The sequence below is a fragment of the Macrosteles quadrilineatus genome, unplaced genomic scaffold (assembly GCF_028750875.1).
Source record: "Macrosteles quadrilineatus isolate MER2022 unplaced genomic scaffold, UCM_ALF_1.0 Scaffold_9__3_contigs__length_116548681, whole genome shotgun sequence".
Taxonomy (NCBI): domain Eukaryota; kingdom Metazoa; phylum Arthropoda; class Insecta; order Hemiptera; family Cicadellidae; genus Macrosteles; species Macrosteles quadrilineatus.
The window spans coordinates 2,239,535-2,263,717 of record NW_026542602.1 but is presented as its reverse complement, the minus strand read 5'-3'; the positions used below and the strand labels follow the sequence as shown (position 1 = coordinate 2,263,717).

The 24,183-nt window shown below is 35.9% G+C and overlaps 2 protein-coding genes across 2 annotated transcripts; one reads left to right on the top strand and one right to left on the bottom strand.

The window, feature by feature from the left end:
* Positions 1 to 2,784: 2,784 nt before the first annotated feature.
* LOC129002253 (uncharacterized) lies at positions 2,785 to 10,504 on the top strand. The gene is made up of 7 exons (XM_054429920.1): positions 2,785 to 2,904; positions 4,057 to 4,244; positions 5,303 to 5,367; positions 8,003 to 8,073; positions 8,806 to 9,026; positions 9,859 to 9,969; positions 10,354 to 10,504. Exons 1-7 carry the CDS (start codon positions 2,785 to 2,787, stop codon positions 10,502 to 10,504), a joined length of 927 nt encoding a protein of 308 aa, XP_054285895.1.
* Positions 10,505 to 11,188: 684 nt separating this feature from the next.
* LOC129003123 (phospholipase A1-like) lies at positions 11,189 to 23,696 on the bottom strand. The gene is made up of 8 exons (XM_054431363.1): positions 23,599 to 23,696; positions 21,231 to 21,297; positions 16,707 to 16,858; positions 16,072 to 16,190; positions 15,262 to 15,424; positions 13,970 to 14,173; positions 13,127 to 13,286; positions 11,189 to 11,739 (listed from the first exon to the last, which is right to left on the bottom strand). Exons 1-8 carry the CDS (start codon positions 23,636 to 23,638, stop codon positions 11,337 to 11,339), a joined length of 1,308 nt encoding a protein of 435 aa, XP_054287338.1. The 5' UTR covers positions 23,639 to 23,696; the 3' UTR covers positions 11,189 to 11,336.
* Positions 23,697 to 24,183: the final 487 nt, after the last annotated feature.

Below are 24,183 nucleotides of genomic sequence, written 5' to 3'. Positions count from 1 at the left end.
CTACATGCAAACTACGAAGCTAATGCAAAAACGGCCCTTAAAAATCAACCCTCGTATATGGAATAGTCCTACGGAAGAAACACTTAATTTTAATTAATTCTTCCAATTCACTATAGTGGTAAAATGTTTTAGTTATTTTAAGTCAAATATTCATCATAAAAATTCAATAAGTAAAAATTAGGGATGGACGAGATTGGATTTTTAGTTCAAGACGAGACGAGACGAGATTTTTTATTTCTCATAAAATTTCGAGACGAGATTTTTTATTTCTCATAAAATTTCGAGACGAGATTTCTCTTCTCATACACAACGGGAAATGCACGTTCAAAATTTTTACCTGATTTTGTAACATTGTTAGATGACTGTTTAAATACTAAAATAATGATAATAGGCAAGAATATTTACAATCTTTCATTAAATAACATCAGCATAACATTTTTTTATTAATCACGCCTAACTTATTAAAAATGCCTACGATTAGGAAACATGGTGATATCAGTTAGGATAGAGTTCAACTTATCCTAAAATAAAATAAATCATAAAATAAAAGCAATATTAATTTTTATAAAATAGTTACTTGTTTTGACTTTTTTTATAGTAATAAAACATTCCTCACACTGCTTACACTTAACAAAACTTCTCAAATGTTATTAAAGTAATATTATTAAAATAATGAAAGTAATATTTACATTAAAAGAATTAAAGTAATATTTACATTAATAGAATTAATTAAATAAGAACGCCTTCGAAAAGGAAACGCAACTACAACACGCTCCTGTATTGCGGGTATTGCATTGACTTTTTGCAGGCGTTTTTAATTTTTTTTTTTTTTTTTTTTTTTTTTATTCTCGTCTCGATAAAAATCTCGGCCAAAAAGTAATCTCGTCTCGTGTAACGAGATTGAAAATTTCCCAAAAATTTCCCGAAATTTTGAGACTTGACCATCCCTAGTAAAAATCGAGTGATGTAATGAGTGAGTACTTGCAAATTTTGATTCAATGCCTCTCTTCACGCATACATTATCCTTTATCAACTAAGGTTGATTCTGTAGCATGCTGCGAGAATGGCTATATTGCTTGAACATGTAGGAGTTTCCAGCTTCTTATTCTTTTGCTTGAAAATATTTAAAATTGTAATCTTTATTGGCTTGTTAAGTCCTCTATTATGAAAAGGAAGCAATGACAATATGTGTTAATTTTATCTTTTCAACATCACCAATGGCATTGCTTCCTTAGGCTATATAGTTATTATCTGTCTTTTCACCTGATTAATATCAGACTAAAATCTTATTTCATGATGGTTGGCCACTGGATTGTTAAAATTAGCACTAATAAGGTGTAGGTTACCTGGCTTCAGTCTACGATCCACGGTAGATTTAGGAAACTACAGCTGTTTCATGCCTCTATTATTATTGGCACATCATCAGGTTTGTTGAACACCAAACTTTATACATCCCTCGGTGTCGAGTTCGTCATGGTTTTACGATGAACACACACGAAACATTTTAAACATTAATTATGGACTGCGAAACGTGATATGGCGCTGAGGGATATATAAGGAAGCTGGTGTTCCACAAACCTGATGATGTGCCAATAATAGAGGCATGAAACAGCTGTAGTTTCCTAAATCTATACTGTGGATCGTACGCTGAAGCAGGGTAACATAAACCTTATTAGTGCTAAAATCTTATAGTTTCACCAATACAACTCAAAGCATAAACACAAATACAATACTAAACTATTCTGAATATCTGTGCATCAAAACTACAGTTGCATATTTTAAATCTTACTTTTGAAAGTAAATTAAATAGAAAAGAATTTATTAATAACAATATACACGTCTGCATTAACAAATAAGTTTGCCAATGACACAGAAAAAATGTACACTTAAATGATTATATTATAACATCTTTAAGACTGATTAATTTTAATACAAATTTAGGTATTAGATATTAGATAAAAAAAACTTAAATACAAAATTTTTTCAACCTAAAAGCTATAACTAAATTTCTCTGTTGGAACATAAAATGCTTGTTGGGATTTGATTAAACAATTGTTTTAAACTATTAAATGTGAATGTATATGAATATGTGTAGTTATTGAAGTAAATAATTTCAAAAACACAAGTTATTTAGTAGTAAAAATCCCCTTTCGACTCATATACTGAGTAACGTAAAATCCCTAGTTACATAATGATAACCTTTTTTTACCAAAATAACCGGTTCTTTAGTTTGTAACATAAATTCTAAAACTCCCTACATGTGATACAAAATACCAGAAACCAATTTACTCAAATGTGGCTTGAAATCTAAGACTCATAATACACCTTTAAACCTAAAATTTTGAGTAGATAGTACAATTGCAATTATTTAACCTGTTTTCCTCAACGTCTAGAACTGTATTTCATCTCCGTTACTCAGTCTTCAGTAATTTTCACGTAACTGTTTTAACACCCGAGCGCTAACTCTCTAGAGCCCAGTCGTTCAACTTTGCCCATCATGTACCGTTGTGTAATTCCATTGAAACTTATCTATTGTTGATCTTTTAGTCATTAAATTATTTTTGGATTTTTTCAGTATGGTAAGTAGGTAGCTTTTCAGTTTAAAATAAGTTCAAAAATTTTTGATTTTTACTCCTAAGAGTTTTAGACTTATTTGCATTTAGCTACAGTTTTTTCACAGTGTGTTATTTAAACAGTTTAGCTGGTAATTTTGTTATTTATTGTGTCCACATCTTTTTCCAGAAAAATTATTTGAAGATTTTCCACCTTGTTTTAATAATTCTGATGACATCTTTGATTTCAACGCAACAAATAATAGAATCGTCGAAGAATTCTTCTGAGACAAATGAAGTTGTGTCAAGGAGAAAAAGGTTTATTATTTTCCCAAAAGGAAGCTCACTACAGGTAACCTTAAAGCTGTTCCTTATAAAAAGTTAGTATTACCGTACTTACATTTGGTGTAACGTTATTGCAAAGATAGCGACGCTACTAAGCTATAATTTGACTATGAATGAAAAAGGAGTGTGACGTTGGTAGCTTTGTTACTGTTAATCAGGCCCATTTTTGACAATGTCAGCGCCCTAGGCACAACTAATAGTAGCGCCCCTTTGGAATATTTATAAAAGGGTGACCACCGACCAGGTAATGCGTGGACTTTTTTGAACCAGGAATTATGCATATGTGAATGTTGTATTTCTAACTGGAATTGCCAATTTACCGCGATCGGGCATGACAACATTACGTGACCTCGGGAGACGATAATATGTCTACACACGGCCCCGAGGGATGATCATAACATTGCCAAGATCGCAGAAAACGATGATAATGTCTACACGACTGCGGGAAACAGTCAGAATTTTGCCGCGATCGCAGAAGACAATGATAATCTTTACACGACTGCGGGATAAATCGTGGGAGGCGATTACGACGTCTTCACAACTGTGAGAAACGATTACGATCTCCACAAGACCGAGGGAGAATTATGATATCGGCCCCGAGGGATTATCAGAACTTAACTGCAATCGGCCAAGACAATGATAATGTCCACACGACCGAGGGAAATTATCAGAATGTTGCTTCATTTGACGATAATCTCCACGACCACGGGATATGTTCATATATTGCCGCAATCATGGAAGACGATGATAATCATTGTCTTCACAACCGGGGGAAATATTCAGAACTTTGCCGCGATCGCCTGTTTATTTATACAGGACCATTTACTAAAAGCCCAATCAAGGACATCTGGGTCCTGTACCATCAAAAAGCTACTAAATTTTTCTCCAACCCGTGACCTTCTTATTTACATGTTTGACAAACTCTAAAATTTCAATGTACTCTGAGTTTTAATCCTGTTTTTAGAATGTTTATTTGAAAGACAATCTCAATAATAACGATATCAAATTTGTACCATTAGAATTCTGCTGATCTTTCTATAGTTTTATTGTCCTAGTGTGTGTAGTGTTCCTAGCTGATGTGCGTTTGTGTTACCAGGACTGGCCTTGTATTACCCTGACATGTAAAATTCCAACACAATTGATATGTTTTGGTCAACAGATGGTCTACTGCTTCCTAACCACTGCTTATGGTACACCAGGAGGTCTATTTACCATCGGCATAACCCTCGGACTTGCGTGGGAGATACCTCAAGACCCCAGACCTTTCCTACGGAATGCAACAATGTCTTTCGTCCATCGTCGTCACAGAAGAGATCTCTTTCCCAAGATTGAGACTTTTTTAGACAAGTAAGGGTTTGATCCAAAATATAATTTGTTAGTTCCTCATTTATTTGTTTGGCATCAGGCATGTCTTAAAAGCAACATCATACTAGGTGTAGTAACTTAGTGTGGATATCCAGCCTTGGTTTTCTCACTCCTTGGTTTATCCGGTTATTTCTTGGAAGCCAATTTTGGAATGTATTTCCCGCGTAGTTGCATGCACTAACCTCCGCGACTTTGTGTACACTACTCAGTAAAGCTAGTATGTGTAAACTACAAACAATTGGTTGATTATTTCTATGACAGTAAGTACCAGTAATTGTTTTATGCCACACTACACTGTTTTAACGAGCTTCCCACTCAAGGATTTAGTCCAGAAAACCGCTGTTTGCCGTCAGCTTAATGAAATGGTGTTTCATTACGTACTACTGTACTGTAATGAGTTTTTACCGGACACCAACCAGCTGATTATATTTGGAAATGAGTGGTTATAAACATGACCTCACTTAAAATTGTTAGTCCTTTAGTCCGTGGGAATATATTAGGATCTGTACAGATTTTTTGTTGTCAAGTTAGCTTAGTGTAGTATGGCGTAAAATATTGTACGTCACTCGTCCAAAATGTGTTTACCGGACTCGTATGGTAATCCCGCATTCAACTTCGTCTCGCATGGGAACAACCACACTTGTTCGGTAATCACCTATTTTCAGGACTAGTAACGTAATATAAAATTACTTAACCCCTTTTTCTTACAAATAAATTTTATTTTGTTTTTACAAACATGTGCATTTTTAAAAGTCCCAAAATTTGCTTAAACACCATCTTTGACTATTATTAGATACCATATTGATTATCAACAATTTATATAGGTTGGTTTATCCAGCCTGAGGCTTTGTCCTATGGTGGTGGAATATAAAAATGACGGGTTCTACTGTTGTAGACCTAGAATAGATGGCATGGTAAAATAAACGACAGCCTTCTTTACTTCCAAATTATACAGTTCTTGTACACTTAATAAACATTGAAAGGGTTGATTGTAATTCAAAAAATTCCGCATACTTTGTAAAATTATTATATTTTTTCAGATATGGAGTGAGTGGAAGAGGGTGTATTCTCAGAGCAATTTGTGAATCAAGAGAACGGACAAAAGGCAATGGAACATTTATGGAAGAAATATTCCATTCTATTTTTTCGTAAGTAACTACTTATCTGGGGAATTTATTTAACATGTCATTAATTTCATCCCTTAGCATCTAATTTAAAATTTTATAACTAAATATATCAAGTATGTTACGTCCAAAAAATGTTTAATAATTTGTCACTAAAGTTCACAAAAACTGCTTTCCATCCAAAATTTGTTTCAAATATTTTTTTTTCCGTTTCTCTTCACACTAATCTCTGAAGAAGAGGATGAAATGTTAGTGTTATGTTTTTGTGACTTGTTGTGTGTCTATTAGCATTTAGCACCTGGGGCTGGACTTTCTTGGGGAAGCTAACAGATTTCTATCACCTTAAAACCTTTTTACCGTATCTAATCATGAATTTTCGCTTGTTACAAAAGCCTTAACGAAACCCTAAAGAATAACAAAATTAGTAAATCGATCACACACTCATGAAATTAAATAGCACAAATTTAAATGCACTCAGTAAAAATAATAAGAGATTTTCATCACATTCTGGTACTGTATAGTGTAGTTTTATTTTTATTGGTTACTGTATATTTTTTCTTTTGGGAATTTTTCATCTGCATTGCTGGTTACACAATCTACCTTTGTGTTATGTACAATCTGTCTTGCAATTTTCAAAGCAATATATTAGACATTGATTTAAGTTTGAGGTCACTGCCACAATTAGAAACTATACCATGTTTTCCTTTTCTTATCAGTGCTTTCTTTTAGGCTCCCATTGTTCGACGACACAGAAGAGGATTTCTCTAGTGTTTATGACGAAGCTCATCACAATTGTTGTGCTAAGTACAAAACACTTTGCCCTACTTCAATCCTGGATCTGGACTTCACCGGGACTTCAGATCAGAGAAAATACTCCGATGACAACACCTGACCTACGAGGACTTTGGGGTTCATCACAACCAACTAACAGCAACAATCAACAAACTTTACCGTTTATCATAATAATATACAGCAATAATCTAACAAATTTAGAGACTCCATCACAATAATTGATCAACACAAATCCTGCAGCTATAACAATCAAACAAATTATATTTTTCAGATTATTTATTGTCATTTTATGTGACTACACTATTTTATGTTTATGTTTACACCATCATTATGTGTATGAATAAGGTATTTTTATAATCAGTGTTTTGTGATTGTAATTTTATATTAAATGTGTATTAAGCGTCATACAATTTTATTCTCACCATTTATACTCTTGTTTACAAGTTGTCCTCAATGGTGAATGGTGATTTTTTGGGCTATTATGAGAAAAAAAAAACTACCTATTATATCATCTACCTAAAAAACAGATGCTCTTGTAAATTTTAAATGTTTGCTTGAAAACAGTTCTGTAAAGTGCAAAGTTTCCTTCCACCAAAGTAATATCTTGCATTGTCCAAGTTGCTTGGAGTGTCATTCAAATATGAATTATTTTGTACAAGTGTTGTGCCTAAAACCCCAATTTCTTCTTACATAGTTTTTTGTTCGACACACACGCACACACACACAACATGAGGAAAAGGTGAAAATTACCTCAATGTGCTACATGTTACTCACTGGGAATCCACCTATCCTGTTTATTTCCACTGAAACTGACCATTGATTATTTTGGGTGGGCCTCTGCCACTTAGTACTCTCAAAGGTTTGGGTTGTTCTCATATGTAACAGTTAAAAAAAAGTTGATATACTCAAAAAGTCAGGTAAATTCCCCATGAATTAGTACACCAGAGAGGAGATGCAAGCTCTTAAATCTATGGTGTTGTCTCTCGTCTCCTAGTTGAAGAGTTTATACCCTACTGACCGCTTGGCCATTGATTATACTTATCTTCTGTGATAATAATCGAAACAGTTTTGGTGAAACGATGCAGTGTAGTACTTAAAAGCTTTCCTACATGGTTTCAGCCCATATACATTATTGGTAGTTTATAGTACAGTTTTCAGCCGCTTTGTTCTGTCATGTCTTATGGTAGTAATTGCCATTTTGTTTGTTTGTGGTATTCACAACGTTTGATTATAATTAAAAAATGGTTGGGATTAGGTAGTAGCCCAAATCTATTTCAAACTGTGCCCTTAAAAATAAAGCAAAAAAATGTCACGCAAAAAATTTTTATACAAAAAGTACACCACACAAAGTATAGGTACACAGAATAAAAAATAAAAAGGACACAAACTTCCTTATATAAAAATCCTGGCATGAAAAAATACAACTAATAATCTAAAACTACTATAATACGTTTGAATGTATGCATTGCATGGCTCTTGTTGTCATTAAGTTTGAATCATCTCAGGTATAAAAATTAATGGTGACGTACTGAACCGGTTTATTGTTTTATCCAAATAGCTAAAAATATGGTAATTTATTTGTTTATTCATGGATTCACCATCTTTACATAATTACAGAGATATTAAAAGATGTTGATTATATATATTTGGTAACAACTTGTTAATAATTAACAGTCACCTTACTAATTTAAATAGACATAACCGTAGTGTGCTACTTAGCACCTACAGTTAGTGTTAATGGACAGTTGGGCTTCATCATTGCAATGGTTTCCTACAGATTTGTTTGCCTGTTTGTTTCTTTGTTGTGTTCGGAGTTTGTTCTAGGTGAAAATCTTCTTCCAACCATCAAGAGACAAAAAAGATATCTCAGTTTTCCAAACAAAGCTGCGTTTGTGGTAAGTTTGAAATAGTTTTTGCTGACAACAACTTATTATAATTGTATTTCTAAAAGATATTTACGGTAAATTCATGTTTTTAACTAGTTTCGAATCAGGCTACTGAAAATTCGAAGTGTATTTAAAATCTGTCACATTTGGTATTGAAATAAACAAAAGTGAGGTAAAATGATGAAATCCAAAAGCAGTTAATTTAGCTCAGTTAACTAAATGGAAAGTTTTAATCTTAATAGTGTCAGCAATGTGCTTACTTGTACATCAAGGAAAATGTTAAACAAATTACTTAACAGTCAAATTATTTTGTACTTATTACTTAAGGAATTAGAGATGTTTATTTAACCATTGTACAGCTTGACTTCTCGAATAATATTTATTTTATAATTCTGGAACAAAGAACTTTTTAGTTATTGACTCGGTAAGTCGGTGGCTCAGTTGGTAGCATCACGGACTTCGGGCCCAAGGCAGCGATGTCGTGGGTTCGGATCCTGGTCACTACTACTACTTTTTATCAGTAAAGTTCACCCTTGTACTGTACTGGCTCACCCCTTGCTTTGCTGGATACGCTACACTCACAGGCCTCTGTGGCCTATGTGGACGGACAAATAATGCATGGTAAAAGAGGTCACTTCTTTAAACCAAACAAAGAAAAAAGAATTATAAATTATCTCCACAAGACGCTTCAACTGCACTGCCACCAGTTGTCATCAATAAATGATTATTTGATGTTCACAGCTAACATGTTCCCTACTGAAAGGTGTAGCCAGTGAGGTGGTTGTAGGACCTACAATCAAGCTAGTTACTATACATGAGCTGGACGTTATATTCCCACTTCCTCACGACCCCAGCCCGTTCCAGCTAGCACAGACAGCCCTAGGTCAGCCTCCTATCTACCACACGGCACACTCCAGGCAGCGACGTGACCTCTACGATCAGCTGGAGGAACTGTTGTACATGTACGTATAGTTGGTTGGTAGTCAGAAGCTGAATACCTCAGACTTCCGTACAGCAGAAAACAGAAAACTGGCTGTGTAGCTAAGTGTAGAAACATACAGACAGCGTAGTGTAGCGCAACGCAGCTCAGCGTAACAGAGCGCAGAGTAGTCCAAAATACACAGAGAGCGCAGCGTAGTGTAGTGCATTATAGGTTTTGACCAGGGCCATCCGAAGGGGGGGGGGGGCAACCGGGACAAGCTGCCCCGGGCGCCGTGGCTGAGGGGGCGACGCACAGCGCCTATTTGTATTAACATAGTATTGAAATATGCGAATACGACTATTACTGCTGAGGGGGAGGGGGCGCCACGACCACGTTTGCTCCGGGCGCCGCCAACCCTAGGGACGGCCCTGTTGTAGACGGTCTTCATAAGGTACATCAGTACAGAAGATGGCCCTGTCGAAGACGGCTCGTATTAGTCTTGTCGAAAAGACCTTAAGGTGGCAGTTTTTGATCAGTAGGAGAAGTGTCCGGGGTGCATGAAGTGTGTAAAGGCAGGGACAAACATGGTGAATATCACCAATTATTTCACCAAACATAAAAATATGGCTTCTCTTTACCATAATCTCTTTTCTTGATCAAAATTAGATTCTTCAGTGATGTAAATAGTTTTAATGCGACAATTTTTGCTTTTTACAAATTTTAGAACTAGTAAAATTACTCACTACTTTATAAAGTGACCATCTTAAGACTACTTGAGTCAATTTTCAACACAGAAATATACTCTAATCATGTAGAATTGTGTTTCTTTTGTTTTATATAATTTAATGAGTTCTTTTGGTGTGGTTTTCAAGGCAAGGTCATGATGGGAGAGCCTGCTTGCTTAAGGCATTATGCGACACTAGAACCATGCCAAAAACATCGGAAGAAAACTTGATACAGGATTTACTGAATGTTATATTTTCGTAAGTACATTATGGATCCCTTCATCCTTGAATCTTATCATGAGTGAAATATTTATCACGATTCCAAAACAATAATTGACTTAAGATATTATATATATATGATACTTTGATGAAAAGTTAGGATTTAGGAATTAGACTTACTGAAAGTACAGACTTCTTCTATTATAACATAAATGCTAAGCTTACAGTTTCATAGTTTAGTTGTTTGACAAGGCTTACAAATTTGGAAATATGTTTCATTTATGATCCTGACTTATTAAAATTTAGATATAAATCAAGCAGACAAACCTTATAATTTTTGACTTCAATGGTAAAAAGTAGTTGGTTGCTGTTCTAAACTTTTATAGTATTATATTTTTCATTTTGTAAAAAAACCTTTTCTAGGATACCCACGAATGAAACAACAGGCATACTGGAAGAGTACCATATAGACGAGAAGAAATGCTCCAAGTACAAAGAAAAGTGTCCCTTGTCCATTTTTGATCTGGCTTTTGAATGGGCTGATCAGTTTACCAGGGTGTATGATGCGTCATAAGCGAATAAATAAGGTTCTCTGCATTCAAATTTTCATTTATTTCTCTTAGCATGCCAAAATCATCATTGTTCCTATGTATAAAGCTCTGTACTGATATAGTGTAGCTTGGTCAACTTCATTATTAGTACCATTGACTATATAGGCCTACCATGAATAGAATTCCCGAGTTCATGGTAGCAGTTGAGGCCAGGAAATCTCCCTGCGCACCTAGCAGATTGAAAATTAAATTACACTTGTGGTGTATAGTCAATGGTAGTTCTATAACCTCTGGATCATTAATTTAACATCCAAAGGGTAGCTACTTGTTTATGTGTTAATCGCTTAAACTGCATTAAGCAACTAATTTTGATACTGAATTGAACTCAGTCTAAGCTCAACTTAGCCTGATTCAATTTTGCAAAATCAGCTGATTTGAAAATTTATGTGATTTTTTTGTTAGTTTTTTAAATGTGACAGTCTTCAGCAGAAGTTGACAACTGAAATAAATTTTTCAACACAGTTTATTCTCGTAACATACCAGTTCATCCCTTGGTTAGCTTTTGCTTGATGCCTTCCATGCAAAGACCAGATATTGCAAGTATGGATAGAAAAATACAAGGTTAATAAAAAGCCGCCGACCCCTTTGAAAATTCCATATTTTTACTAATCAACAAAAGTGTATATACCGGTAGCCTATGTGTTTCTTAAATTCTTATCATCACAAATTTTCTTTTCGTATTATCATTTAAAATTTAAAATCTTTTTGAAGATTGCAAGAATAGAAGCAACGGTAAAATTTAGATATAAAATAAACAAATTTCTATGGATAATTTCACAAGATGGGTATTAGAAATCATTTATCAACTACGTTGTGATGCATATGTTCCACCATATCATGCATGGATATATCATGTGTCTTTGATTGCTTCTTAAGTTTAGCACTGCGTTTAACTTTATTTTTACTACTTCTTGATGTCGCTGGTTTTTTCGGATGTAATTTAATATATTTGTCTACAGTCCTATGACGAAATGATATTGGAGATTTTGCCGTCTTGTGAACTTTTCTGCTTGACGTTTTGACATATTTTCCATTTAGTTTCAAGCCCTGCTTTCTGATTTTCTTATTGTTTTCTTGAAGTGATTTCACAAATTTAGATACTTCCAACACTGTGGTGTCCTTTTCACATTTGACACCGGCTTCTGAAAGTCCAAACGGTGTTTCTGAATTTGTCTTTAATTGATAAGTTCCTTTAGCTCTGAAACATAAGGGGTTTTTAGTTTTTAACAAACCATTCCGACCTTTTAAACTTCATAAATTATTTTGTGATTTCACAATTCATATTGTTATCAGTCATTTCCCTCATCTTTATGAACCCAAAAGAATCAATAATTTCAAACAAGTTTTTAATAGCCTTTCACAAGAATGTCTGACTTCAGGTGTGACTCTCAAAGAAAACACCCATCCAAACATCCCTTCACCTTTCACCCTTAATTCCCCACTAAACTCTGCCACGGGTGAATCAGTGGGGGCAATAGCGGGCCTGCAGGGCCTCTGGTGCTGGGGGGGAATAGTCTTGACCGTAAGTTTAGGAAGATTTCACTAGCACACAGACACCATCACAACATAACAGTATTTATATGAGTATTACCATAAGTTTTTTATTAGGATTAACGCTTTTGCCGCGATCGCGGATGTTGGCGAGAACATTTCCCCGCAGGTGATGATGTCTGCTTGGCTGTGGGAGATGTTATGCCGCTATTGCCAAAGACGATAATGATGTCCTCAGGACCGCAGGAGGCTTTCAGGATTTTGCTACACGATAGTGGAAGACGATTTGAATGTTTCCGTGATTGTGCAAGACATTTAAGATTTGAACTCTACTACAGAAGACGATGATGACATTTCTTTTTCCGCAGTACATTTAATTGGGATTTTGCTGTGATTGTAGAAAAATAATATGTTTCCGTCAACTCGGGAAATATTAGAGATTGGGCCGCTATCGCGGGAGACCATGATGTTGTTATCTGATGATGCCCTAGGTTTTTTGAAATCACAGTAGACTATAATAATGTTTCCGTGACTGTGAGAAGTATTCATAATTTTTTTGCGATCATTAGAAGACAATGATGGCAACTCGGTGCCTCGGAAGTTGCAAAAAGCAAAAGTGCAAGTTTAGGGGGACCTGTGATAATGTTTTTAAAGATTATTAAGAGAAGAGTTGAAGATGGCCCGCGGGTACTTCTTATTCTTATCGCCGCCACCGAGGTGTACACCAGACCTGACTTCAACCAGGGCCAGTGGGGGGTTGGTGATCATTTGTACCCTTAATCCATAGTTTTGTCTCCTAGCCTGGAAGACAGCACCTTACACTTTTGATTTAACATTACTGTCTAGCGCTCGCTCTAAAATCCCCTGCCAAACAGAAGCCAAAGCTTAGTAGTCTAGTTCTAAACTTGGCCTCCAGGTAGCAGAACATGTCATATATACTCTGCATAGTAGACAAACTAGACTATTTTATAGCCTTTAAAAATATATTCTTATATAAAAGATGAGTTGATTATATTTATAATGTATCGTTTGAATCAATATGCAGAAAAATTAAAACTACATTTGATAAGTGATGTTTAATATTCTAAACATACCCCAAGACAGGTGGGAAGGTCACGAACACCGTTTCTTCAGATTCACATTGACAGGAGGTGAAACTTTTCCACGAATCACATTTCTTAGCTACAAAGTTTTCTGGGTACAAAACACTGTCAATGAAGTAGAACGGCACTCTGTTGTGGCTGCATCCGAGATCTAAACAAACCAGAGTCTAACTGATAATTATAAAGCACTTTACACTTGTATGAGTAATAAATATTAGTTATGATTTATTAGGAGATGGCTACTAGTGATGCTCCCTAGTTCGAACTAGTCGCCCTATGGCATAATTGTGGATTGAATGAACGTAGGTTGTTAGAAATTAGAATTCATTCCTACTACTGGAACGTCAGTTATTAATAAATAATATAATGTTACCTTCAAACGTTGGTTGAAAGAACGTGTAAGAAATTGTTCTAGATGAATTTTTAGTCATAAATATTTTGGAGATAGCATGCATGGTAAACTAGCTCTGAAATTCCTTTGTCGAAGAATTCCGTCGTCTGCAATCTCAGCCACACCAGGGAGTCCAGGACAAGCAGTCTGAAAAATTTCTGTAGGTTTTACGTTTTTGGCTTCAAAATTCGTAAAGACGCACGCACACACCTCCCAACTAGCAAGATTTTCAATTGCAAATTTGTAACATCGCAAAAAATGGGCAACAACACTCACTACTGTGAGAGCTGGACTTACAGAGGAGACGAACACACCTGTACTTGAAAACTCACAATGGGTGCATGCCTAACGTTAGACACAAATGCTCCTTCTTTCTGAATAACCCTCGTATTAACAATAAGGGGATCAAGACGTTTATATATTAAAAAAACATTGCTACCAACTTTTACTGGTGGCACACCCAGGCTGGAAATTCCCTCCGTTGAAGACAAAGTTTGCCGTGGCTTGGTAGTGAAGTGTTCCCCAGCCGATGGAGTTGCAGTGCACGAAGTGGACATATTTTGCGTCGTCTGCCGTCACGTGCGTCAGTCCGGTGTACCACGAGGCGAAAGTGGACGGGGTGAAGCCAATACCAGCTGGGTCTAGTCCTATGGCAACATATCAAAATGCACAGTGTGTTGACTGACTGGGTAGCTGAGTGGTTATACGGTTTGCGTAGCAATCAAAAGGTTACCAAATTGATCCTGAGAAAAATCAGAACCTTTTTGATGTTTTGAAACTGAGTCCAGCTGTTCCTGATCATAACTTTTAATAAATTATCCTGACTAATGAAACAGCTGATCTTAGTCAGTAACAAAGCTACACAGATCATCATTCTACATTCATCCTTCGATCCTTCACTCGTTTTGGGTTAAAATATGTGCATAGGTAAGGTCCCCATCTCAATGTTTGATAATTGATTGATAATTGTATTACTTTTGCATGCTGTTTTTGTAAAAAATTATCAAAAATATATGTGGAGAAAAAAATTTAAACATTTTCTGCAATAATGCTGATGCTATACAATCAAAAATATGTTTAAGGATTTTCTTACTAACATTTGATGGGAGGGAATTTTTTCTCTGCATGGACCCCCTTGGAAAATGTCATGGTTGAAAGATTAGGTAGGTACTATATGAAAACACCATCACTGAATCAATAAGACATTTTCTATGAAATTACAGAATGAACTTTTACATAAACCAACCATAAATTTCAATATAAAAAACCTTTCTAAGTTTTACGGTGCGTAATGTATTTATTGTATTGGATGGCTCCTTACCACACTCTGGAATTAAATTCCATTATTGATATAATTTTGTACGCTAGAGTAAAAAGGAGTAAGCCAGGTGTTGTTAGTGATCTCTATTAAACTCACTAATATTGTCAACTTCCAACCAAGCCGGACATTGGTTGTTTAAGGCAGGCTCTTCCACCGACTAAGCCAGACATTAGGAAGCTTATGGATTGCACACATATGGAAATTGAACCTGCAGGCTGCACATGTAAAAAGTCCTCAGTGCTACACTCGTCAGTACAACACCAACTGAGCTTTCATGTCAGACATGTCGTTGGTAGGGGCGAGTGCCACTTAAAAGTACTGCGCCAGTGAGTTTGCAGTACACCTAACTTGGATAAAAAAATCAATTAAGAGCTTTCCTGACGAGCAGCGTAAGAACCATTAAGTTTCACTTACCCATAATGAAGTTTATCAATCCATGTTCTGCTTTGACTTCCCTAGCTAAGTACCCAGATACTTGAGCCCCCATGCTGTAACCGACCACGTGAATCTTGTCCGGGGTCGTAAATTTTTGTTTTATAACATTGTTTAAAAACTTTCCAACTGCAACCCCTGCTATCTGGAAAATATTGCTTTCTTATCAAATATTGAGGAAATACTCATTTTTTGGTTAATAATTTTGAAAAGGTGTAAAGATTGCCTACCTGAGAGAGGCAAGAGTCCAGGGGCTTATAGTTACATAAAAAGTCACACAAATAAACGTCGATATTTCAGTACTTCATCTGCAAAGAGTAGATAATTGAGTAGCCATCAGTTAAAACTCAAAACTTTTATATACACTCTAAAGTTCCTTTCATACAAGGTTTCCGCCATACGGTAAAAAAATGTAAGAGTAAGTTATTTGGTATTCATACTACATGGTTACGGCGACGGCAAAAAACTGTGCTGCGTTGTAGCCGTTCACCGCTACTGAACCTCGGTTGTTGCACTGTAGCCGTGCGTCAGTGGCGCATGTAGTAAATGCAAGCTTTCAGCCTGCTCGTTTTTAGTTGAACTGGAGCCCAGTCTGTGCAAATAGTTGAGCTGGTCACTGTTTAATGTTTCCAATATTTCTTGTCAATTGTACACTGTTTACATTTAATTAATGGTTTATGTTTAATAAACCATTTGATAAATGCTACAATACAACTACACTGTTTCTTGGTGAAAATATTTGCATCATAAACCATAATAATGGGAATCAGTTCAATAAAATGCCAAACCTACCTTGCTGTTGACTGCTGTGGTGTATAGATATTTATCCATCACACTCTGAACTGCCAACAGCTCAGGTAGGTTCAGAGCAATGATGTTGAAGTTTTTGTTCAACCCCCGGAAGTACATTGCTGAAAATGAATGAAATATATAAATTTTTATACATATACAGTAAAAAAAAATCAAAGATAATGCATTTAGTATCCCACCTAGTATTTAAAATTAAAGTTATAATTTGAATGGCAAAGAGATTACCATAAAAAATTCAAGACAAAAAATTGGGAGAAAATAGCAAATTCAAAGTTATTTATGAGAACTTTCTTTATAAGATGTTTCTTTATAGATAAATACCCGTAGCTAAAATTATATTATTTCCACTACAAAATAATACTCTGGCACCGCTAAACACATAGTAGGTGAATGGAAAATAACACAAGATACAACAAGTATAAATTGAATTGAGTGCTTAAGAAGCAATAATTGAAATTGGCATAAAGAGTTACAAGAATAGCCATTAAAAATAATTATTGCTCTAGATATTTACCTTAAGTACATTAAAGTGATCATTAACATAGCATCACAACTGTAATCATACCACTCAAATACAATTCAATACAAAATATTTGTTGGTATAATTTTACACTTGCCTTTGACACTCTCCTCTACAAATATACAGTCGACTGACGCATCCATTCCATGAATAAGTATGACCACCGGCAGAGTGCTATTGAAATGGTTGTGGCTGAAAATCTGTACTCCTGACTCTATTGGTTCCTCTATGTAGACATTGGGGCCTTCCCTGGAGAAAACTTTAATGATTACATGTTTATATATAGATAAGTATCGGGGGCCCGTGACGGCTCTTGCCGTTCTTGCGCCAAGGCCGGCCGAGCGTTCTTCATCATGGATATTTTATCCATTAAACCGGGTTCATTTTCATTCTAAAGCTGGCTACAACTCAAATAATAATAATACTAATAAAAATATATATTTTTATCTGTTATGAAAAGAAATGTTTAGAAACCAAATTTATATGGTTTTATTCAACTTAATAGTCAGCTACATTTTACATGAGAGAATTGCACAAAACTGTAAACATTACATACATAAACAAAACAGTCTTAAATAAAACAGCTGAATAAATATTTGACAGTACAAAAGGAATCATATTACATAACATTCACCCCATCTTTTTTTTTTAAATGTAATCCCTTAGATAGGTGGGAGGCCTTCGGACTCTAGTGGAACGACGCAGGTTTGTTTCTTCGTTATCCCTCACAGAAGTAGGGGTCACGGTCTCATGCAGAGGGGATGTTTCGATTTCAGATTGAATAGAGTTCCCAATTTCAGGTTGAAGCAGATTTGATTCACGTCTCAGGTCTTGAAGAGCAGGATCTAGTTCTTGACTGGGATTTTCCGAAGTCACTGGCTCATCCTCTTGTTGGATAGCTTCAGGAGGAACAGCGAGATGTCGCACCGATACCAGAGCCTCTCTACCATCTCTATACTTGATGCGAGCATAGTCTGGATTAGCCTCTATCAGCTGAGCTTGTTCCACTAAAGGTTCATATTTGTTATTTCTTACATGCCTTCTCACTAATACTGGTCCTGGATTCATGAGCCATTGAGGTTGAGAGGTGCCATAAAATGATCGTCTCTGGTGTTTGAAAAGTCGTTCATGTGGGGTCTCATTCGTAGCTGTACATAGTAACGAGCGTATACAAAGCAAAGCTTCTGGCAAAACGTACTCCCACTGTTCTGTCTTCAGTCCCTTGTTTCTCAGAACAAGAGATACAGTCTTCCAAATCGTTCCATTATATCGCTCAGCTTGAGAATTACCTCGAGGGTTATAAGGTGAAGATCGGCTAGTGGCGATTCCTTTAGAGTGTAAGAAATCACTCAGTTCTTTTGACATGAAAGCAGAACCTTGGTCGGAGTGGACAAAAGCAGGCATACCAAAGATGGTGAAGATTGATGTAAGTGCTTTGATGACAGAAGATGCTGATGTGTCCGAGCAAGGAATAGCAAACGGATATCTTGAAAACTCATCAACAACCGTGAGTATGTATTTATTCCTTGGCACAGATGGTATTGGCCCCTTAAAATCAATGTTAAGTCTCTCGAAAGGAGCCATTGCATGGATGAGTGTTGATGGGGTTTTTTGGTAGAACCGAGGTTTCACTTCCGCACAAACAGAGCATGAAGCGGTCATTCGCCTGACATCTTCGATAGAGTAAGGGAGATTTTTACTTTTTAAGAAATGAACCATCCGTATTATTCCAGGATGTCCAATGTCACAATGAATTCTACGGAGTTTTTCGAAATCTCTACAAGAGATGGAAGATGAAACTCGTGAAAATGCATCTGCTACTACGTTTTCCTTGCCAGAACGGTACACTATGTCATAAGAGAAAGGTGCTAGTTCCAATCGCCACTTTAAAATCTTGTTGTTCTTAACCTTTCCCGCGTGTTTCTGATTGAACATATATGACACAGATTTCTGGTCTGTAATTAATTTAAACCGTCTTCCAATCAGGAAATGCCTCCATTTCTGTATTGAATCGAATATTGCGAGGGCCTCTTTTTCCACAGCAGGTAGATGTTGTTCACTCTTAGTTAGGGTTCTTGAAAAGAAACATATTGGCCTTCCAGCTTGTGAAAGGGTAGCCGCTATAGCTGATTCAGATGCATCTGTTTCTACAGTAAATGGAATATTCTCTTCAACTGCAGACATACTGGAGTTCGCTATTTCTTCTTTTAATGTCTTAAAGGCCAATATTTCTTTCCTGCCTACTGGGAATGATTTGACTGTAGTAAGGCAATGAACCTTTTCAGAGAATTTAGGAATCCACTTTGCGTAATAGGACAACATGCCAAGAGCTCTTTTAAGGCTTGCATTATCAGTTGGAACGGGGAAATTCAAGAGTGATTGCAGGCGGTCAGGATCAGGACGCATGGACATGTTTTCTACAATGTACCCCAGAACTGGAATGCTGGTCAACGAAAACTTAGATTTTTCTTTGTTCAGGGTAAGATTATACTTTTTAGTTGCTTCCATGAATCTCTGTAGGTTTTGATCGTGTTCTGCTTGGCTACGACCACAAATAGTTACATCGTCCAGATAAGCAAACGTGTCTAGTAGATTTTCATTTTCTATAATCTGATCAATAGTTCTTTGAAAACACGCCACACCATTAGTTACGCCGAAAGGAATTCGAGTGTATTGGTAAAGTCTCCCATTAGCTTCAAATGCAGTGAATGGTTTATCTTCATTCCGAATAGGTATTTGGTGATATGCCTCCTTCAGATCGATTGTACTGAACACTTTGTATTGAGCAAGCTTAGAGACAAATGATTCAATGTGAGGTAGAGGGTAGGCATCAAGCTGTGTGAATTTGTTGATGGTTTGAGAGTAGTCAATACAGAGACGTCTCTTGTGCCCATTGTTGACCACAATCACTTGTGCTCTCCAAGGTGATTTACTCGGTTCAATTATTCCTTCTGATATAAGCCTACTTACTTCACTTTTTATGAACTTACTATCATCTTCAGAGTAGCGGCGGGACTTGATGGCTACAGGCTTGACGTCATTAGTTAGATTATCAAACAGTGGTGGTGGTGATACTTTAGCCCTAAGTAGATTGCAAACGTTGAAGGGTGGGCGTTTACCACCGAAATTCAGCTCCACAGCAGAATGTTGCCGAAGGATGTCATGTCCAATTACAACATCGGCACATAAATCAGTTAAGATGAGCAGCTTTGTCAGTGGGTATTCGTGGCCATCGCACACCATGTCAACAATACAGTGGCCAAGAGTTGATGAAACATGACTTGTTGATGCCATCGATATTTCATGCTTTGTTGGGTATTTAGAAATATTGAATCTTTTCACAGTAGCTTCAGATAAAAAACTGTCGGAACTCCCAGTATCAATGAGTGCATCTACTGGTTTGCCGTTTAACATCAGTGACACTGTAGCTTTTGAAAGACATTTTTGTGAGGCAGCAACAAGAGAAGAAGACATTGAGTTTATTTCTGTCTTATCACTTTGAGTTGTTTTACCCTTAAATGTCCTACTTTGGTTGCGAGAATTGCAAACTGTTGCCCAATGGCCTTTCTTGTTACAAATATTACAAACTGAGTCTTTGGCAGGACAGTTGGCTCGAGAGTGTCGTGACCGTCCACAAAAGAAACATTTTTCTCTTCTTATCGAGGATAATTGGTGTGAAGACGAATCAGAAGCTGCCTGAGAAACATTTGTATCAGTAACATCAACATCTTTAGGAGTTGACTGAGATATAGAGTTACAAGGGCTTGAAATATATGAAACCGCCTGATTTTCAGCTGATTCCAAGGTAATGGCTTGATTATAAGCTTCTTCAAGAGTCAAAGTTAGATTTTCAAGAAGTCTTTGTCGAATGGACTGTGATATTAGTCCTCGAATGAAAGCGTCTCTTATGTACTCGTTGCGATTTTCATTAGCAGTGACAGATTTAAAGTTGCATGCTTTACTAAGTTCTTTTAGTTTTCGAAGATACTGATCAATATTTTCTCCAGGTTCCTGTCTTCTAGTGGCCAGTTGATGACGTGAATATACCTCATTAGTAGGCTTTATAAAGAGTTTGTCAAGAATAGATATAGCTTCGGTATAAGAATCAGCCTCTGAGATTATTTCATGTATGTTGTAGTCCACAAAATTAGTTAGAAGTTTTAGTAGATCATCTTCTGCAGCACATATTTCTTCCACGAAATTCTTGAAAGTGGTTTTCCAATGTTTCCACTGACGATCAGAATGGGGATCATTAGGGTCTAAAGATAGGCGCTCCGGCTTGAAGAATTTATCCATTTAGATTTCTTGGAATAAACTTGAATAGAAAAGATAGAATACAACTTGTATAGAAGAACTTGTAATAATATAGTTAAAAGATTAAGTTGAATAAATTGTTATGAAAAGAAATGTTTAGAAACCAAATTTATATGGTTTTATTCAACTTAATAGTCAGCTACATTTTACATGAGAGAATTGCACAAAACTGTAAACATTACATACATAAACAAAACAGTCTTAAATAAAACAGCTGAATAAATATTTGACAGTACAAAAGGAATCATATTACATAACATTATCACTAGCCAAAGCTTGTTAAAATTGATAGGTTTAATATACTCACGTGTAAAATCGTAATCCAACACGTCCTTCTGCCGACCATTCTGCTTTTGATATTTGCAAAGAGGACACTGGAAAAATATGTATTCATTAAACTCTTTGACCTCCAAAGGCCAATAAATCAAGTGAAGAGTTATTATTATTACTAACTAGAGGACCCATCATGGATGCTACTCCGCAGCCTTAAATAAATATCATATCCGAGAAATAATCAAATTTATGATTTTTGATTGAGTAATTCAGTCTCTTGAACTTAAACTGATTCAAACGAACAATAGCTAAAATTAAAGCCTATAATTTACTGATTATTTTGAGTCTAAAACATATAAAAAACCATAAACAATACTGGAGCTATATTCATTTTCAATCATAGAAAAACCTAAAAAAATAATTTTTATGTTGGTTGTCCGCATTTGCTTGAAACTCGTCCGATTTGAATAACTAATAGCTTAAATAAATGCTGGTATTTCACTGAAGGTTCTTAGACAAAATATATAGGATTATACAATTATAACTGGTGAAATACAGGGTGTTTATAAAAAAACTTTACAACTTTAAACAATCATAAAACCTTTATTTTTTCACTTACAGCTATGAAACAAAAATTAAAATTTAGGAAATTTTCTCAAGTTTTATTTACATGATAAGAAGTTTACCTAACTTCAATGTGTTTCCCGTTGTTTGCTCGCAAAAAATCAAGTCGACATTCCAGTTCTGACCAAACACGACGCAAAATTGAATGATCTATTTCATCAAACGCTCTCCTGATCCTTTCTCTTAGTTCTTCTTTGTTGTCCACTTTACTAGCGTAGACACGATTCTTAACAAAACCCCAAACAAAAAAGTCACATGGAGTTATATCTGGTGACCTAGGAGGCCAAGGTGTTGGCCCACCACGGCCAATCCAACGATTTGGGAATTTTTGATCCAAACAATCCCGAACAAACCTCTTCCAGTGCGGGGGAGCACCGTCCTGTTGAAAAATTACATTTGGCTGTAATTCTTCTAGTTGGGGAAAAGCAAAATCTCCAACATATCAATGTAAATGTTTCCATTTATGTTGTTTTCTTGGAAGAAAAAAGGACCTATCATGAAACAATCCACACCAAACATTAATTTTTTCACTGTCCCTGGTGTGCTCTTGATAACAATGGGGGTTCTCGGTTCCCCATATTCTAACATTTTGCTTGTTGACTTTACCTGATAAATGAAAGGTAGCCTCGTCTGAAAAAAAAATTCTTCTCAAATAATTTTCATCTTCCGCCAACCGATCTAGCACAGTCACAGCAAATTCTTTTCGGAGAATCCAGTCATTCGGCGTGATCTTTTGCAAAATTTGAAGTTTGTATGAACGAAATTTCAATGATTTAAGGATTTTGTGTACAGTAGAATGTTTTATATTCAAATCACGTGCCGCAGATCTGGTGGATTTTTTCGGGTCGTTCACAAATGATTGTTGAACACGCCGCACATCTTCATCGCTTACACGGGGTCGACCGTTTCCTCTCTTGTGATTCAAACTGCCAGTGTTCATAAACTTATAGTACCAAGCCCTAATTGTGGGTCTTGAAGGAGGATTCCTATTATATCTTGTCCGAAATCTCCGTTGAACAACAACATCAGATTTCGTTTCAATGAACCACTCCACACACTGCGCTTTGATTCGTGCTTCCATTGCGATGCTAATGAGACTTTTCAATTATTTGTTTTTGTTTACCAAACAACAATGTAAGGCCATCAGCTGATTGAACTGCCAGCTGATTAAAACTTTTTGAGCAGCCCTTTCATGTGGTGTCAATAGGAAACGTTTATGTCCCATGGATCATGAATGGGAGAATGTTAAAGTTGTAAAGTTTTTTTATAAACACCCTGTACATCTTAAATTGAAGTAAGAATTTAAAAATAAATCAAATTTATGTTTTTTGGTCAAGTAACACAGAAGATAAAAAAATGCAAATATATGCCGATGCTTGATGTGATATCTGTGGGTTCATACCTTCAATTTGAGTCCTCGTCATGAAAATCGGTCGGGTAGAAGAGCCAAACTAACTCGGAAAAAAACCAGTTATCACTGTATAAACACAATGCTCTCCTAAATTTGAGTCAAATATTTGGGTTGCATACAAATTTTAGGGTTAAAAAGATAAAAAAAAAAACATGATACAAGTATGAATAATCCCCAAAGCTTAAAGTTTCAAAATAAAACTCAACTAGACTCTTAAAAATACACAAGGTCAAATCACACATTATAAGTAATCTCTAATTTGTTCAAAACATTTTGCTGACTGTAATTAATAATTAGTACTGTACATTCATGCAGCCATATGTTACAAAATGAATTGACAAAAGTAGTACAAATTAGAATTACATACCCAGTACTAGCAGCCAAAATGTCGCTTTCGTAAATGCCATAAGAGTTTATACGGTAGGCCGCCATACATGTAAAGGTAGTCACTCTTGCTTACGTACATAACACGAACTAAACAGATGTTTGATAGTTTTCAGCTATTAATCATGAAATAATTACTGGTTATGTTGACAATTTGATTCCGACTTGGAACATTCACTGATGAAATAAAATGAAATACACTAATAATCTAGCTTTACAATGGGACAATTAGTCTTGGTATAGTTGAAAAGTCGTGAAAGAAAATTTACACTACCAACAAGTATACCATGGGTAAATCACGGTCTGTACGGAATTAAATTTCTAAATTCAAATCCATCACTATTTCACAGACATGAATAGAGCAATGTGTTTGGACCTAAAAATTGTTAAAGGGTGGAGGGAGTTTTCAACATTTGTACGATGTTTTTCATGGTTTGGGCCAACTGGTGTCGTTCAATAGTCTTCAAGAATAGACCAAAGTTGGGTGAATTTTGCTTGTGGAGCAAAGTTTCTTTAAATTTAATCACATTGCATCGATGAAATTTTACGAACGCCCGCTACCAGCCCT

Coding starts and splice junctions, on each gene's coding strand:
- LOC129003123 (XM_054431363.1), bottom strand. CDS start 23,638: ATGGCATTTACGAAAGCGACATTTTGGCTGCTAGTACTGG. Junction 16,191..16,706: donor TGTAGAGGAGAGTGTCAAAG/GCAAGTGTAAAA, acceptor ATTCATTTTCAG/CAATGTACTTCCGGGGGTTG. Junction 13,287..13,969: donor TGGGTGTGCCACCAGTAAAA/GTTGGTAGCAAT, acceptor TGGTTTGTTTAG/ATCTCGGATGCAGCCACAAC.
- LOC129002253 (XM_054429920.1), top strand. CDS start 2,785: ATGACATCTTTGATTTCAACGCAACAAATAATAGAATCGTCGAAGAAT. Junction 4,245..5,302: donor ATTGAGACTTTTTTAGACAA/GTAAGGGTTTGA, acceptor ATATTTTTTCAG/ATATGGAGTGAGTGGAAGAG. Junction 8,074..8,805: donor CAAACAAAGCTGCGTTTGTG/GTAAGTTTGAAA, acceptor TGATGTTCACAG/CTAACATGTTCCCTACTGAA.